The sequence below is a fragment of the Rana temporaria genome, chromosome 5, assembly GCF_905171775.1.
Source record: "Rana temporaria chromosome 5, aRanTem1.1, whole genome shotgun sequence".
Lineage (NCBI taxonomy): Eukaryota > Metazoa > Chordata > Amphibia > Anura > Ranidae > Rana > Rana temporaria.
The window spans coordinates 51,350,944-51,368,846 of record NC_053493.1 but is presented as its reverse complement, the minus strand read 5'-3'; the positions used below and the strand labels follow the sequence as shown (position 1 = coordinate 51,368,846).

The following is a 17,903-nucleotide window of genomic DNA, read 5'->3' as shown; positions in this document are numbered from 1 at the left end:
TACAACCACTGTGCCATCAAACACAGCCACTGTGCCATTAAAACACAGCCACTGTGCCCATCACATACAGCCACTGTGCCTTCAAATACAGCCACTGTGCCTATCAAATACAGCCACTGTGCCCATCAAATGCAGCCACTGTGCCATCAAATACAACCAATGTGCCAATGTGCCTTCAAATACAGCCACTGTGCCCATCATATGCCACCACTGTGCCCATCAAATGCCGCCATTGTGAACCCCCACCCGCTGATTGCCCGGTACTTACCTCATCTTAGTAGGGGATCAGGCAGCAGGTCAGACATCTTGCCTAGTCTTCCTTCTGCTAGGCATTCAATCACAGCGTCTGTGCCTTCAGCTAATCAGGTGATGGGTATTAGATCCGCGCCTCCTGATTGGCTGTTCAGTGTTAGAAAAGCGAAAATTAATTTGCTTTCCTAACACATTTGAGTGGGCTCGTAGCGCAGGGTTCTGCACCACGAGTTCACCTTTTTTGAAGCCCATTAGAGCCTAGAGCCTAATCAGGTGCTTAAAAAACACCTCCCTGCTGGAATTCAGGCGCCCGGCATCCGAAAAGGGGCCGGCGCCTGAATGGGGATGGCAGCGGCAATGGATAGATTCATGCAATGCATTGTTCATGCATTGCATGAATCTGTCCATACTACACAGAGGGAGGTTGCATGATAGAGGGGGCGCCGCCGAAATGCCCCTATTGGATGAATCGCCACTAATAGTAGGTTTAACTTGAGAAAGACCAGGGATGCTCAAAGGTTTGAGCAATAAAAAAAATCACTGCAACCTGGATAAATGGTCTATAGTAAATAAATGAGGAGTTCAGCTTTTCCAGATCTTCTTCTTTCTTGCCAAGCGGCTGATGAGCTAAGATAGGACACTTGGGGATTAGCAGTGCAGTCAAAGCAAAAATTTGAAAAAATCATCTGGAGCCGTACTTGCTTGTCTCTATGTAAAAATATACTATTCCTGGTATTCTTCTTTAACCACTTGCCTACTGGGCACTAGACATGTACAATTCGTTTTGGTAGGCAGTGATAGGCAGCACTTATAGGTGACACTGATGAGAAGGCACTGATGGACACTAATTGGCAGCACTGGTGGACACTGTTAGACTGTACTAATAATCAGGACACTGATAATCAGTGCCCCGATTATCAGTGGCCTGATTATCAGTGCCGATGTCCCTTTAACACAAGTCAGTTATCGGCTGATAACTGGCTTGTTTACATCCGTGATCAGCTGTCATTGGACACATCTGATCACATGGTAAGGGGCTGCTGTGATTGGCCCCTTCATCCCAATCTGTGAACAGCTGAGTCCGAAGGACTCGGCGATCACAGAGCGTGCCACCCGGGCAGCACGATCACGAGAGGCTGTCCATGGACGTCCTCCCAGCAAAGCAAGCCTGCATTGTAGCCGTCTTTTGGACAAAGCTTTTTTATCCATACTTATCTTGTGGATCACAGGAGTGCACTTATTTCTGCAATCCTGTGACCCAGAATCAGCTGACAGCGGGCTAAAGTCCGTTGTCCTCTGATGTAACAGAGCCAGTCCAGGCTCTGCAGGGATTCTGACAATAAGGGTCGAATCTGCCCAAATGACTGATTGGCAGCTAGCTTAGCTGCTCAACCATCCATTGAGAGCCTGAGCTATCTGCTTCCACCCCCCTCTGCAGCCCAGCGCTCTAGTGAGTACTGGAGGGGCAGAGCAGAGAGCCGGCAACTGACAGTCACTGGCTCTCTGCTCAGTGAAAACCTAGAACTGAGTGTTCAGAGGTCATGTGATCGCTCAGTTCTCAGTCTTAATGCGATGCTGCAGCCATTTAGGTGAGTATGTATGTTTGTTTTTTCCAATCCCACACTTCTCCTTTAAAGGGATCAAAGTCCATAGAAAAAAATGGCTACTTGCCTGTTGCTAGTTTTATAGATAACTGATGTGGTGGATCATACACAGTGAGTATTTTTTCCATAACACAGCACATGTGCTTGTACGATATTTGTGTACAGCATAATAATGAATGTTCACCCAGTCTTGTACTATGTAGGGCTGGTTTGGTTAGGGAGGCATAAATATCACATTGTGTTTCCCACGTAGAAAAGTAATGCATATGATACATGGGTGTAATCTAACTGCTACAGAACAGTATAGTTCTTTTTCAATAAAATAGACTAGACCGGTTCTTTAACCTATATTTATCTGATTTGCCTGGCTCCAATAGCAATAAAATATGTAAACTTTATATTATTCTTGTTGCTTTAGACATAACCAAATGCTGTCTCAGGAAGAAGGGATGGATACATTTTATCTATAGACAAACGTTTTTGTTTATATATATATATATATATATATATATATATATATATATATATATATATATATATATATATATAATGTGTGTTTTGGATAGAAGAACTCTGTTTTTTTTGCTTTTTTTCTTGTCCTGGAGATCATTTTCACAGCAACAGAAAATTATGGCGAGTCCAACATTTCTGAGTTGTCACCAGAACATGAAGTAAGGGTACATTTCCCAATGGGGGACACATGAGATCAACGGCTCTCACTTTAAGGCCCCATTCACACCTGAGCGTAGCGTTTTTGAGCGTTTTTTCCGGTGTTTTGTCGCACGTATTCGCAAGTTTGCATACAGCGTTGTCCAACGTTTTTGAACTTCTTCGTTTTTTATTTTAGCCAATAGGAAAAATGATCATCTCTTTCATCATTTGTTGCTATGTTTGTAGATTTTTTTTATCTTCTTCCTGGGTGAATATTCTATTTCACAGAACAGATTAAAGCGACAAAACGCCCGTAGAAACGATCGTTGTCGCTCTAAATGCTTGAATCAAGCGTTTCCATTCATTTCTATGGGAATACAAACATTCAAAAACGCCCAAATCAGTCCAATTCGAACGCTAGAAAAGGATCCAGAACTTGTTTGAGCTTCAGGCGTTCGGCTTCAGGCATTTTGGAGTAGAGATGCCTGAAGCCGAACCTACGCCCAGCCCTATTCACGTACTACTACGTAAACGACGTAAAATATGACGGCTGTTCCCTGGTCCATACCCTTGCATGAGTTGCGCCTCATAGATGGGGAATAACTTTACGCTGGACGTAAGCCTTACGCAAACCGCATATTTCCCTCATTTGCATATTTGCAATGAGGTGGCCAGCGTAAATATGCGCCCACGATACGCCGGCGTAGGAAAGTTACGTCGGTCGGAGGAAGCCTATTTTCAGGCGTATCTAGTTCTATGGGCGCATAGATACGACGGCACACATTTACACTTACGCGGCGTATCTCGAGATACGTCGACGTAAGTGCTACGTGAATCTGGGCCAATGTTTACATTTTGACCATAGATACATCTTAAAAGTCTTTCATAATTACTTATAATTACAAATGGATGCATGCAACCAAAATCAGTCAGTAAAGCTTTGAAATGATCCTTGCACTACATGCAAGTCCACTTTTTAGGTATGCCCCCCACCCACATGTAGAAAACAAAAACCCATAGGAGATAAGTCTTCACTGAGAAGTACTGTAGTAAGAAACTGAAATGTATTAAAACCGTAATTCTTTAAAATTCTTTAAATTCTAATCCTTCTAAAGCTCTCCGTCTGGAAATTCTTTTGTTAAACCTTTTTCTTTAGTAAATCAAAAAAAAAAACATACCTGGGGTGAATACAGATCTAAACTTCGGAACGGATTAACGGCAACAAGAATGTCCCCAACATAAGTATATATCTGATCCCTGTTGTAGCGATTTTGTAGCTGTTCTGTTACAGAATTCTATGACAGAAAATAAAATAGCAATATTTAAATCCAATGTTATGGGTAGTAAATAGTTCAGTAAGTTAAATGTAGATCTTTTGGTCAGAAGTGAAATAAAAAGACCCTTTTCCCCACATGCAGTGTTATTTGCAATTGTCTAAACCCAAAAAGGAGTTGAACTAATTATTTCAGATTGCCAGCTTTTTTCCCCCCCTTTAAAGTGGATGTAAACCCTCCATACACTAAGTGAAGTGAACAGCCTCAGATGATACACAGAGATGAACCAAATCTCCCTACATAGGTTTTACATGCATAGCTGCTGTCTTCACATTTATATACTCTTTAGAAAGTTGAGATCGTGTTAGGAGATTTTCTCTTCCTGTTTAACACAGAGTGTGATGTCTGGGCATACAGCCAAGATAGCTAACATTGCTGATTGGAGGAAAGGCACACACCCCCTCTCATCATAGGCAAAGACTCTCAGAGGTGTTTTGTAATAGGGCCTGCTCCCTGCTAATCTATTTTAGCAACCTCCCCTGACAGAAGATTCAAGCTGCTTTTGTCTAAAGTGTCAGAGAATTTGTCAGGAGTTATCAGGCTGATAACAGAGGAACGGTTCAGGAGAGAGCTACAGGACTTGGCTCTTTAACCACTTAAGACCCGGACCATTATGCTGGTTAAGGACCTTGCCCCTTTTTGCGATTTGCCACTGCGTCGCTTTAACTGACAATTGCGTGGCCGTGCGGCGTGGCTCCCAAACAAAATTGGCGTCCATTTTTTCCCACAAATAGAGCTTTATTTTGGTGGTATTTGATCACCTCTGCGGTTTTTATTTTTTGCGCTATAAACAAAAATAGAGCGACAATTTTGAAAAAAAATCTATATTTTTTACTTTTTGCTATAATAAATATCCCCAAAAAAGATATACATTTTTTTTTCTCCTCAGTTTAGGCCGATACGTATTCTTCTACATATTTTTGGTAAAAAAATCGCAATCAGCTTTTATCGATTGGTTTGCGCAAAATTTATAGCGTTTTCAAAATAAGGGATAGTTTTATGGCATTTTTATTAATAATTATTTTTTTTACTACTAATGGCGGCGATCAGCGATTTTGTTTGTGACTGCGACATTATGGCGGACACATCGGACAATTTTGACACATTTTTGGGACCAAATTTTCAAAGCGAAAAGTGCTATAAAAATGCACTGATTACTGTGAAAATGACAATTGCAGTTTAGGAGTTAACCACTAGGGGGCGCTGAAGGGGTTAAGCGTGACCTCATATGTGTTTCTAACTTTAAGGGGGCGGGGCTGGACGTGTGACGTCAGTGATCGTCTTTCCCTATATCAGGGAACACACGATCACTGACACTGCCACAGTGAAGAACGGGAAAGCTGTGTTTAAACACACCGCTCCCCGTTCTTCAGCTCCTGTGACCGATCACGGGACACCGGGCGCGGTCACAGAGCTTTGGACCGGGTCACGAGCGCACCGCCGGCGGCACACAAGCGCGACCCCACGGCTGGGCTCTTAAAGAGGACGTACAGGTACGTGCTTGTGCCCAGCCGTGCCATTCTGCCGACGTATATCGACGTGAAGGGTTCCTTAAGTGGTTGAAGAGAGAGATAACAAAATACTGCAGATATATGTGCCCAGCTCAAATTTCATGAATCGGGTTTACATCCTCTTTCAAAATCAGAAGTGCAACAGTGAAAAAGGCAGATTATGTAACACAAAATAAATAAATGCAGAGTTTTGAAAGCAATACTTCAATCTTTAATGCACATGTCTATTTTTGGACTGCTTTAAGAAAATAAGACCCATAAAGCTATGAAAAAAATGTAATTCTTAAGTGCCAGTCTCACTTTGAGAGAACTTTTTAGGGGATCTCCCCGCCTCCCTTTAGTTTAATCCACATAGTAAAATACTTGTGTGAAAAATGTTCTGGATATTCCCTGTATCTAGTTCTGTGTATGCTACAGCCTCATTCATTACTACACTATATTACCAAAAGTATTGGGACACCTGCCTTTACATGCACATGAACTTTAATGGCATCCCAGTCTTAGTCTGTAGGCTTCAATATTGAGTTGGCCCACCCTTTGCCGCTATAACAGCTTCAAATCTTCTGGGAAAGCTGTTCAGAAGGTTTAGGAGTGTGTCCAAGGGAATGTTTGACCATTCTTCCAGAAGTGCATTTGTGAGGTCAGGCACTGATGTTCGACAAGAAGGCCTGGCTCTTCATCCCAAAAGTGTTCTGTCAGGTTGGTCAGGACAGTCAAGTTCCTCCACCCCAAACTCGCTCATCCATGTCTTTATGGACCTTGCTTTGGGCACTGATCCAAATCATTTGGTGGAGGGGGGATTATGGTGTGGGGTTGTTTTTCAGGGGTTGGGCTTGGCCCAGTGAAGGGAACTCTTAAGGCGTCAGCATAGCAAACATGTGTCAAAAATGCCTGATATGTCTGCCATAATGTCACAGTCCACTGCCATTACTAGTAAAAAAAAAAAATTATAATAAAAATGCCATAAATCTATCCCCTATTTTGTAGACGCTATAACTTTTGCGTAAACCAATCAATATACAATCTCACTTCTTTTTCTGTTCTATAAAATTTGGATTTCCCATCACTTTTCTTCCTTGTTGACAGTTATTACCAGAGCAAGAAGTAAGAGGAAACTTCTTAAAAGTGAGGGAGATTCCAATCTTAGACAGTTGTCCCCAGAACGAGAAGTTAATGGAAATTGCTTAACCGCTTGCGGACCAGCCGCCGCAGTTATACTGCGGCAGGTTGGCTCCACTGGCCGAACCATCGTAGTTGTATGTCAGTGGCTTTAAGCGGGCTAGCAGGCTGCATCTCGGGGGTGCCGATGCTTGTGACCGGCGGTTGCGATGACTGCCGGCCGCGAGCGATCTCCGGGCACGAGAGGCAGAACAGGGACGTGTGTCTGTAAACAGGAAATGCAGATTGTAAGGGCCAGATTCACGTAGAATCGCGGTGGCGTAACGTATCGTAGATACGTTACACCGCCACAAGTTTTCATCGCAAGTGCCTGATTCACAAAGCACTTGCGATGAAAACTTGGGCGTGTGCCATTTAAATTAGGCGCGCTCCCGTGCCGGACCTACTGCGCATGCTCCGTTTCGCAATTCCCGTCGTGCTTTGCGTGCAGTGACGTCATTTTTTCGAACGGCGGCGCGCGTATCGTAATTCCATATTCCCGGACAACTTACGCAAACGACGTTCATTTTTAAATTTCGACGCGGGAACGAGGGCCATACTTTATACAGCAATACGATTGCTGTGTAAAGTTAGGGCACCCAAAACGACGACTAACTTTGCGACGGGAAACTAGACTAGCGGCGACGTAGCGAACGCGAAAATCCTTTGGGAATCGCCGTAACTCCTAATTTGCATACCCGACGCTGGTTTACGACGCAAACTCCCCCCAGCGGCGGCCGCGGTACTGCATCCTAAGATCCGACAATGTAAAACAATTACACCTGTCGGATCTTAGGGATATCTATGTGTAACTGATTCTATGAATCAGTCGCATAGATAGAAACAGAGATACAACGGCGTATCAGGAGATACGCCGTCGTATCTCTTTTGTGAATCTGGCCCTAAGTTCCTAATAGCTAGGAACCACGATCTGTAATTTCCCCTAGTAAGTCCCATCCCCCCTTCAGTTAGAACACACATTAGGGAGCACAATTAACCCCTTGATCGCCCCCTAGTGTTAACCCCTTCCCTGCCAGTGACATTTTTACAGAAATCGGTGCATTTTTATAGCACTGATCGCTGCATAAATGCCAATGGTCCCAAAAATGTGTCAAAGGTGTCCGATCTGTCCACCATAATGTCGCAGTCCCGATTAAAATCGCAGATCTAGTAAAAAAAAATTATAATAATAAAAATGCTATAAATCTATCAATATACGCTTACTGCAATTTTTTTTTACCAAAACTATGTAGAAGAATACATATCGGCCTAAACTGAAGACATTTTTTTATTTTTTATTTTTTTAAATGGATATTTATTATAGCAAAAAGTACAAAATATTGTGTTTTTTTTTTTATTTCAAAATTGTCGCTCTTTTCCTGTTTATAGTGCAAAAAAATAAAAACCGATAAAATACCACCAAAAGAAAGCTCTATTTGTGGGGAGAAAAAGGACGTCAATGTTTAAGTACAGCGTCTCACAACCGCGCAATTGTCAATTAAAGCGACGCAGTGCCGAATCGCAAAAAACGGCCCGGTCATTGGGCAGCCAATTCTTCTGGGTCTGAAGTGGTTAAAAGTGAAAGGAATTCTGGTCTTAGAAAGCTGTCACCAGAACAAGAAATAACAGGAAAACTCTGGAAAGTGAGCAGAATTCTAATCTTAGAAAGTCCGAACAAGCGACTCCACCAGAAGATTTCCCCCTGAATCCTTTTGGATTCACCATCACCTTTTGGCTCAGTAATAAAGGGCCAACAGGACAAACAGAGAAGGTAAATCTCCACAACGCACATCTTTCCTATGGCATTTGATAAAATATAAAATAAAAGGCAATCCTACCTCATCTAGAACTTCCAAGACTGCCAGATCATCCACATCATTCTGGTTGGGTGTCATAGACTCTCGGAAAATCCCCTTTTTTGTATGAATGCGCTCATGCCTAAGGAGCAAGCAATAGACTTTCCCTTAATAATTGAATGAAAAAAAATAATCCTCAGTGATTCAAGAAATAAGAACAGGAATCAACTTCAGAATAACAGTTGTTTGCAGGAACCCAGTATGTTTCCTAGAAAGCCCTGTGAGGATCTAAGTAAAAGAGGCTCATTTACAGTCAAATGATATACTTAGCAGAATATAGATCAGGTGCTTGCGTCCGCTGCGTCCTGGTAACAGAATATGTTTTGAATAAATACAAATTGCATTGAGACACATCGGGATTCAAACACAGTGCAATAAACCTCCGTCATGACTGACACCAGTCAGATACCCTTACTGTCCTATCTCATAAAATGACACTTGTGAATAGAAAAACCTTTACGGGAATGTGATGTAATAATTTGGAGCCCGTTCATCAAAAAAAGCTGAAGTCAAACAATTTGATTAATTTGCTACTTATGAAGCTACAAACAAATAAATCTAGCAAATAATGTAGAAACACAGAAATGGCAGAAAAAGACCAAGCGGTCTGTAAAGTGGATCCCATCAAAAATAAAATAAATAAATTAGGATTTTTATATCTATATATATATATATATATATATATATATATATATATATATATATATATATATATATATATATTTATTTATTTATTTATTTATTTATTTTTATATATATATATATATATATATATATATATATATATATATATATATATATATATATATATATATATATATATATATTTATTTATTTATTTATTATTATTACTATTATTTTTATATATATTATTTTAACTTTTTTTTGAGTATAGATCTATGTTTGTCCCAAGCATGATTGAGTTCACTTACTGTTGACTGACTCACTACCTCTGCTGGAAGTCTATTCTTTCGGTAATATAATACTTTCCAAGATAGGGCTTGAACTTTCCTTCTGCTAGTTTGAGGTCATGTCCACATGCTCTTGGCTTCATATTGAAAAAACTACCCTCTTGAATCACCCATGTAATGCTATTGTGAACTGGGGTCCAACATACCCCCTGGAATACAAAACACCCCTTGGGGGGCGGGGGGGTCAAATCTCTGTAGATAGACCACGGCTTTCACATAGAGTGCAGGTGTCTTTCCGTGTAGCATGTTGGTAGAGGAAAGGCTTTTCTACTATGTGACTGTTTTCAAAATAAAATATACTATGAGACTCTGGATACCTTTTATTTTGATTTTGTTAGCTGATTTTAATTGGACTTTAACCACTTTAGCCCCGGACCATTTTGCTGGTCAATGACCGGGCCACTTTTTGCGATTCGGCACTGCGTCGCTTTAACTGACAATTGCGACGTGGCTCCCAAACAAAATTGACGTCCTTTTTTTTTCCACAAATAGAGATTTATTTTGGTGGTATTTGATCACCTCTGCAGTTTTAATTTTTTGCGCTATAAACAAAAATAGAGCGTCAATTGTGAAAAAAAATGAATATTTTTTTACTTTTTGCTGTAATAAATATCCCCCAAAAATATCTAAAAATATATATTTTTCTTCAGTTTAGGCCGATACATATTCTACATATTTTTCGCCAAAAAAATCGCAATAAGCGTTTATTGATTGGTTTGCGCAAAAGTTATAGCGTCTACAAAATAGGGGATAGTTTTATGACATTTTTATTAATATTTATTTTTTACTAGTAATGGCGGCGATCAGCGATTTTTATCGGTACTGCGACCTTATGGCGGACACTTCAGACACCTTTGACAAATTTTTTAAACCATTGGCATTTTTATAGCGATCAGTGCTATAAAAATGCATTGATTACTGTAAAATGCCACTGGCAGTGAAGGGGTTAACACTAGGAGGCGAGGAAGGGGTTAATTATGTTCCCTAGGTGTGTTCTAACTGAAGGGGGGTGGGACTGACTAGGGTAAATGACAGATCGCTGTTCATACGTTCTCGCTCTGTAACGAGCATTCGCGGGTGCCCGGCGGTGATCGCGCCTGCCGGGTACGCGCGTTGGCACCAGGGGCGAGCAGGGGGCGCTCGCGCCTCCGGCAGCACGTACGCGCCCCTAATGGTTGAAATGCGAAATGACGTATACCTACGTGATTTCGCGCAGCTGAGCCGACCTGCCGCTGTATAACTGCGGCAGCTGGTCGGCTAGTGGTGAACCATTTCAGTACCAGGCACTTTCCCACTTCCTGCCCATGAAAATTTTCAGCTTTCAGCGCTGTCGCAATTTGAATGACAATTGCGTGGTCATGCAACACTGTACCCAAACTAAATTTTTATAATTGTCTTCCCACAAATAGAGCTTTATTTTGGTGGTATTTGATCACCTCTGCAGTTTTGAATTTTTGTGCTATAAATGAAAAAATTTGATAAATCTAAAAAGAAATATAAATAATCAGTGGCGCTGAAGATACTACTAAACAGTACTTGTGTTTACCAAACTATACAGTGATAATATATTTCAAAAATTACACCCTATGACATAAATGATTATGTACACAAATAAAAATATTGTATAAAGTCCCAACAATGTATTATTAAATCCAGTGCATGAGATCTCTTATAATCTTCCACCACACCCAGTGTTCGGTGATTCCTCTCCCGTCAGATGCAAAACTCACCACAGCAAGTTGCCCCACACTCTTGTGTTTGGCGTGTGAAGCGTAAACAAAGTCTCATAAATAGGCATAGCCGGTTTTTCAGATTCCAACCAAATGACTGTCAGGCCTCGTACACACGGCCGAGAAACTCGACGGGCAAAACACATCGTTTTGCTCGTCGAGTTCCTTGTGAAGCCGCCGAGGATCTTGGCGAGCCAAATTTTCCCATTGCCGTCAAGGAAATAGAGAACATGTTCTATTTTTGGCCCGACGAGATCCTCGTCGGTTTCCTCGTCGAAAAGTGTACGCACGACCGGTTTCCTCGGCAAAAAAAAAAATCCAGCAAGCTTCTTGCTGGTTTTTGCCGAGAAACTCGGTCGTGTGTACGAGGCCTCAGATTGCTCCACATGCAAATATGTAAAAAAAGCTCCAATAGCGTGATATCGTATAATAATACACTTTAAACACTTCAAATATTGTACTCACATGAATCTCAAAAAACTTGAGCATTAAATCACAGCAAACTTGTAAGATAACTGTGCAAAAACCGAGTGTATTGGTCGTTGCGGACCCAAGGTAAACCACTGATCTCTCACCGCCTCCTTGCAGCTCCCCCCTGGACCTCCACTGCCTAGTTTAACTTTGTGATGTCACACGTTCCTTCAGACGGTTGCTGCACAGCCACGCCCCGACATGTTTCGTCGTGAAGACAGAATCCCATGATTGTCATAAATGGATTTATTTTTTATTTTTTTCGTTTTTGCACATTTACCATTTATATTTTCTTACCTAGGTCTTTTGTCCTTTTCTCTCTTACATTGGTGCGTTTGAGGAGATCATTTGGGATGCTAATATCATCTTTGTTGGGCAATCTAAATTGAACTTTTTGTTCTTGGACTCCTTCATGCTGTGAAATGATTGGTGGACCTTGGCAAAAATCCTGGACGGGGGGACTGTTTTTCCTTTTGAGCAAATGCATGGACATGTAAGTTGCTTTGTACTTAATATACACTAGGCGCCAATTCAGGCGCTGAAATATGTAAATTCAATTTTTAGACCTCGTTGAGTGACACATCACGGTCTTTAATGTTGGTATGCAATATGAATTTATTCCACTGATAATTTATTCTGCAATTTCAGAGATGCTGCTATCCCTGAAGAAGATTGTATTTTAATCACCTCATATAAATGAGGCAGACAATTAAAAAAACAAGTAGATTACGAACTTCTGTTTAGATCACGTGATCAGCTATTATTGGCTGACAGCTGATTCCGTGGTAAGGGGGCAAACTCGCTGATCGCAGAGCGCTGTGCGAGCCCTGCAGGGGGCGCGCCGCGCATGTGGCGCATGTTTGGGAGGATGTGCCTGGATGCCCTCCCAGAAATTTAGGCCTGTCTTTTGGCTAAAGCAGGCATGAGGAGGTTAAAACTTCAGCTTTTTAAATTAACATTTTTAGTTAAACTTGAACTCTAACTCCTTGGTGCCGGCCGTACACAAATATAAGTCCTCTCTGCACCTGGTCCTTAGCATATTTACGTGAATTGCCCCCAATACACCCAATGCTCCCGACACAGTTAACATCGCCTAACCAGAAACTCCCGACCGATCCTTGTGATCAGTAGTTTTCGGACTACGTGACAGCCAATCACCGTGGACATGTGATCTTAACCTGCGCCCCGCCTGGCGTCAAAAATCTCTTAATGGGCCAGGTGGTGTCAGCGCTAAGATGTAAAACCCCCAAACTGGTCAATGTACAACAGACAGCAGTGCACCACAATGCATATGTGGTATGCATCAATAAAACAGGGGCTAATTTTGTCCATTAAGGTGCGTTGACAACGCAGTTGTCTTATGACAACACACATAAGGGGAAACACAAACAACATAATTGTGATTGGGCCCTTTTAGTGGGGAAGGGCACCAGACGGGTGACATTTATTTCCTTATATACTGTATATGTGCATGTTTTAATTAAATATTTTCTCTTACTCAGACAATACTCTTAATAATGTCAGGCCGCGTACACACGATCGGTTTCATCAGTCCAAACCGATCGTGTGTAGGCCCCATCGGTCAGTTATCCTTCGGTCAAAAAAAAGAGTACTTGCTTTAAAATTGAACCGATGGACGCCTAACCGATAGGTCAAAACCGATGGTTAGTATGCAAAAGCATCGGTCAAAAAGCTGCGCATGCTCAGAATCCAGTCGACGCATGCTTGGAAGCAATGAACTTCGGTTTTTTCAGCACGTTGTGTGTTTTACGTCACTGCGTTCTGACACGATCGGTTATTTAACCGATGGTGTGTAGGCACATCAGACCATAAGTCAACTTCATCGGTTAACCGATGAAACGGTCCTTCAGTCCGTTTTCATCGGTTTTGACCAATTGTGTGTACGCGGCCTCAGTGTAATTGGGCAGACACAATAAAAACAGATTGTTACCTTTTTTTCTCCAATATTCCCATTTGCTGGTGGATGTCTATGAATTCCATTAGCTGCTTTTGAAGTGCTCTTTCGTTATGTCTAATTTGCCTAATAAATGCATGTTCCAAAAGATCACACACTGTGGGACGTTTCTCAAAGTCTTTTGTGAGGCACCTGAAAGAAGAAAGAAATGGGAAAAATCAGAATAAAAATTTCAGTTTGCTTTTCCCCTGACACTCTTGCATGATGTGGAGATCTGAATTCTGGACCACCATGAGTTAGCTAACTTTTGAATAGGGGGAATATAGGGGGAATATAGGTTACAACTATAATTATACAGTATATAGACAGCAGGGTAAAGAATACAGGTAATGATGTATAAATAAATGATTAGCGCTAAAGTGAATACATACATACAAATATTGCTAACACCGTGCAGCGTGATGCTGATGAATATCTCACACTGGCAATATATAATACAAAGATGTAGAAATATATAAATAAATATAAATAAATATAAAGTCTTCAGCATCACGCTGCACGGTGTTACCAATATTTGTATGTATGTATTCACTTTAGCGCTAATCATTTATTTATACATGTTTATTTTTGTGTTCGGTGAACATCACTAGATTCAGCAGCTTTTGTTTTAAGTTTATTCCCACACACCTTTCTATATACTCACAGTAGCGCGAGAGATTCACTTTATCCAATACAGGTAATGAGAAAAAGAATTGCTTTCTTCCATAATTTGATGAGGGATCAGAGTCCCTGGAAAATATAACTAGTAAGAAACGGCACCCATGGGTTTCAAAACTATTTTGGATAGACTTAGCATTTAATGATAATAGTAGAGATATTAATCATTCATTTATACGTTGAAAATAACTTCACAAAGGTGACTTAAATATATAAATATATTATATATAATATATATTTCAGCCATCCACAAGCTTCTGATTTGCATCATTTTGCTTGTACCTGCACCTGTTATTTTGCTTTCCCTAAAATTTGCATTGAAACATTTGCATCCTCAAACTACAAATCTGCATCCAGGGCTGGATTTCCATCACTTGGACCTGAATTTTTGGCACCCAAAACAGCAGCCCACTGCTAGAATCATCTCTTATATACACAGTATTTTTTTGTTTAACTGGTATAAACCTGGCTTACCATATTGTGACAATGTGTAAATATGTTTGCATCCACTGGAAAAACAGTGTAGCATGCTAACTGTACAGGGATTGAGTGTACCCCAATGATCAGTGTGGTCATCACTGCTATTGTCCCATGACTAGTTACTGATTCTGAAATAAAAAATAACTGGAACTTCCTAGGTGGGTTGCCGGTTAACCACTTCAGCTCCGGATTTTTATTTTTTGCGCTATAAACGAAAAAAAGGTCGACATATTTGAAAAAAACATTTTTTTTACATTTTCTGCTATGAAACATATCTAACAATTTTTTAAAAAAATATCTAATTCCTTCATCAATTTAGGCCAATATGTATTCTGCTACATGTTTTTGGTGAAAAAAAATCCCAATAAGCGTATATTAATTATAGCATCTACAAAATATGGGATATATTTATGGAATTGACTTTATTTCAATTTTTTACTAGTAATGGTGGCGATGAGCGATTTTTAGCAGGACTGCAACATTGCGGCAGACATATTTGAAGCCACGTACACACGACCATTTTTAATGTCCTAGGAAAAACAATGTTTTTTTAGACGTGATTCTTGTCAAGCCTGCCTTGCATACACACGGTCATGAAAAAAAAAATGCTTGAGCAAAGCGAGGTGACGTACAACACGTACAACGGCACTATATATAGGGGAAGTTCCATTCAGATGGCGCCACCCGTTGGGCTGCTTTTGCTGATTTCGTGTTAGTAAAAGTTTGGTGAGAGACGATTCGCACTTTTCAGTCTTCATGCTTTTCAGTCTGTTACAGCGTGACGAATGTGCTATCTCCATTACGAACGCTAGTTTTACCAGAACGAGTGCTCCCATCTCATAACTTGCTCCTGAGCATGCATGTTTTTTTCACGTCTTTAAAGCCTACACACGACCGTTTTTCATGACGTGAAAAACGACAACGTGAAAAACAACGTGAAAATTTAGAGCATGTTCTAAATTTGTAATGCCCATTTTTCACGTCGAGAAAAATGCTCTGGAGCCTACACACGATCGTTTTTAATGACCATTTAAAAAAATTGCATTTTTCACATCATGAAAAACGGTCGCGTGTACGCGGCATGACACTAAGTGACACTTTTTGGGGACCAGTGACACCAATACAGCGATTAGTGCTATCACTGTACTAATGACACTAGCAAGAAAGGGGTTAACATCAGGGGCGAACAAAGGGTTAACTGTGTTTCCTGTGAGTGTTTTCTGTGTGGGGGATGGTTTAACTGTTGGGAGACAGAGATCTGTGTTCCTGCCAAGCAGAAATACAAGATCGCTGTCTTCTTTACTAGCAGAATAGAGATCAGCCTTGTTTACACAGGCAGACCGCTGTTCTGCCTCTCTCGGAATGATTGTTGGGCTCCCTGCGGACGTCGGATCTTCCAGACCCACTGATCTGGGGCGTGTGCTCCAGACCCAAAGACACGCACAGGTACATGATTTTGCACTTAAAAGCACACCCTTCCGCAGTATATATATATATATATATATATATATATATATATATATATATATATATATATATATACATATATATATACTTGGGGCGGTCCTTAAGCAGTTAATGATTGAATTTCAACCAATTCCTTATTATTTTGAAAAAAAAAGAACCAATCACACATATTTACATGCAAAGTAGGTAGAAGCTGAATTACACATAAGGGACTAATTTGTATTGCTAACAGTAGCCTTCAATGTGCCCATTGCCATCTTTATAATTGGGCCCTTCTAAAATAATTTGATTACTAATAATGGTAGTTTACTGCTTGCATTTGAGAACATCTTGATCGGCCAGTTTTACTCCAAGAAATCTCTTTGGAGTTAAACCAGAAGTGACACCACTTTTAATCAAGACCTGCCCCACTTTCATTTGTCATAATCAAGAGTTTTGATGGTAGATTGTCGTAATCTATTTGGTCATTTTGGTGATTCATAGCTGATGAAAGAACATACAATTTAATTAAAATTGGCTATTTTATGAGTAACAATACAAACATACATATGCCTTTTGGATGAAGGACAATTATTTTTGTAATTTGTTTGCAATATGTTTGAAGCTGTCAGAAAAAGCATCTGGAAGAAATATGCAGACATCGGTCAAACATAAATTCTATTCATATGGTGCCCTGGTGGGAATAGGCCCCGGAACATAAACCTTAATGTCATTCATCATACACTATGACTGGTTAATACTTAGAAACAGCACAATCCTATCACACACTTCAATGGGCCAATGGGCACCTCTGCGGTTCAAAACACCAAGAAGCACACCACCCACCTGGGAGCCCCCGAGAGGATTCTGGACCTGGATACCGTAGGCATCAAGGGCAACCACTTATATCCCACATGGTTTGTTCAACCTATAAAAGCAGAGGGTTGTGTACCTTGCCCCACGAGATGAACGCAACCTCACTAATTGTAAGCTATTTTGTTTTTCTGTGAACCATATGGGTCCTCATTCTGCCTCTTTGGCTTGACCTTTTGTGAACTCTGACGACCACCATCACTCATATCCAGCACTCAGAACCCCAACTGCCACAGTGGCAAGAGTTATAATCAGTGGTTTATACAGATTTTCTACATGCTTAGAAAGTCTGTGTTATGTCATGCTTCAAACCTTAAATGTTTCCTTTTCCTTTAACTTATACACTACAGGCTGCATGTTTTTTTCTTTTAAATGATACCTTTAATGATAATTAGGTTAATAACTGCTCGCATAAGTTTGAGAAATACCAAATGGGATTAACAGCTATACGTTAATAGGATTGTTTGGCACTTACTATTTTATTGTATACTATGTTTTCCGTCTAAATTCAAGTATTCATTTGAGGAAAATATGCTTTGTAATGTGTAGAAATAGGATTTAGCTTATCTTTACCTTTTAATTATTTATCTTAAAGTAAATCAAATTTAACCGTATTAATAAAAAAAAAAAAAAAGTTGAAATGTAGAAATATGGCTTTGTAAGTTCCTGTTTTTGTCTCCATATTACTGATGTTCACCTTGTGGTGTCCCTTGGATCCTAGATCTAAGCACTACAAGGGGCTTTAAATTATCTCCAAGCTGATACTAAACCTCACGTAGAGTTGCTAATAATTTTGTAATTTGTTTCCAGAACAAAAGTTAAGTGTAAGTATTCTAATGGTGATTGATACCTTTTCCAGGGACAGCTGTTTAAGAAGGTAATACCATAACTTTGGGGGGTCTCCTCTAACTTCCTGTTGTGACTCAGGGACAAG

General features: G+C 40.4%; 1 protein-coding gene across 4 annotated transcripts in view; it reads right to left on the bottom strand.

Moving 5' to 3' along the window:
- Positions 1 to 17,903, bottom strand: part of MYO3A (myosin IIIA) — a 245,134-nt gene that overhangs the window by 150,214 nt on the left and 77,017 nt on the right. For all 4 annotated transcript variants that reach the window (XM_040352539.1, XM_040352538.1, XM_040352541.1 and 1 more), the window contains exons 9-11: positions 13,490 to 13,645; positions 8,349 to 8,448; positions 3,686 to 3,802 (exon numbers count right to left, since the gene is read on the bottom strand). In XM_040352539.1, the coding sequence (XP_040208473.1) occupies positions 3,686 to 3,802; positions 8,349 to 8,448; positions 13,490 to 13,645 (373 nt within the window). The remainder of the gene's footprint in view (positions 1 to 3,685; positions 3,803 to 8,348; positions 8,449 to 13,489; positions 13,646 to 17,903) is intronic.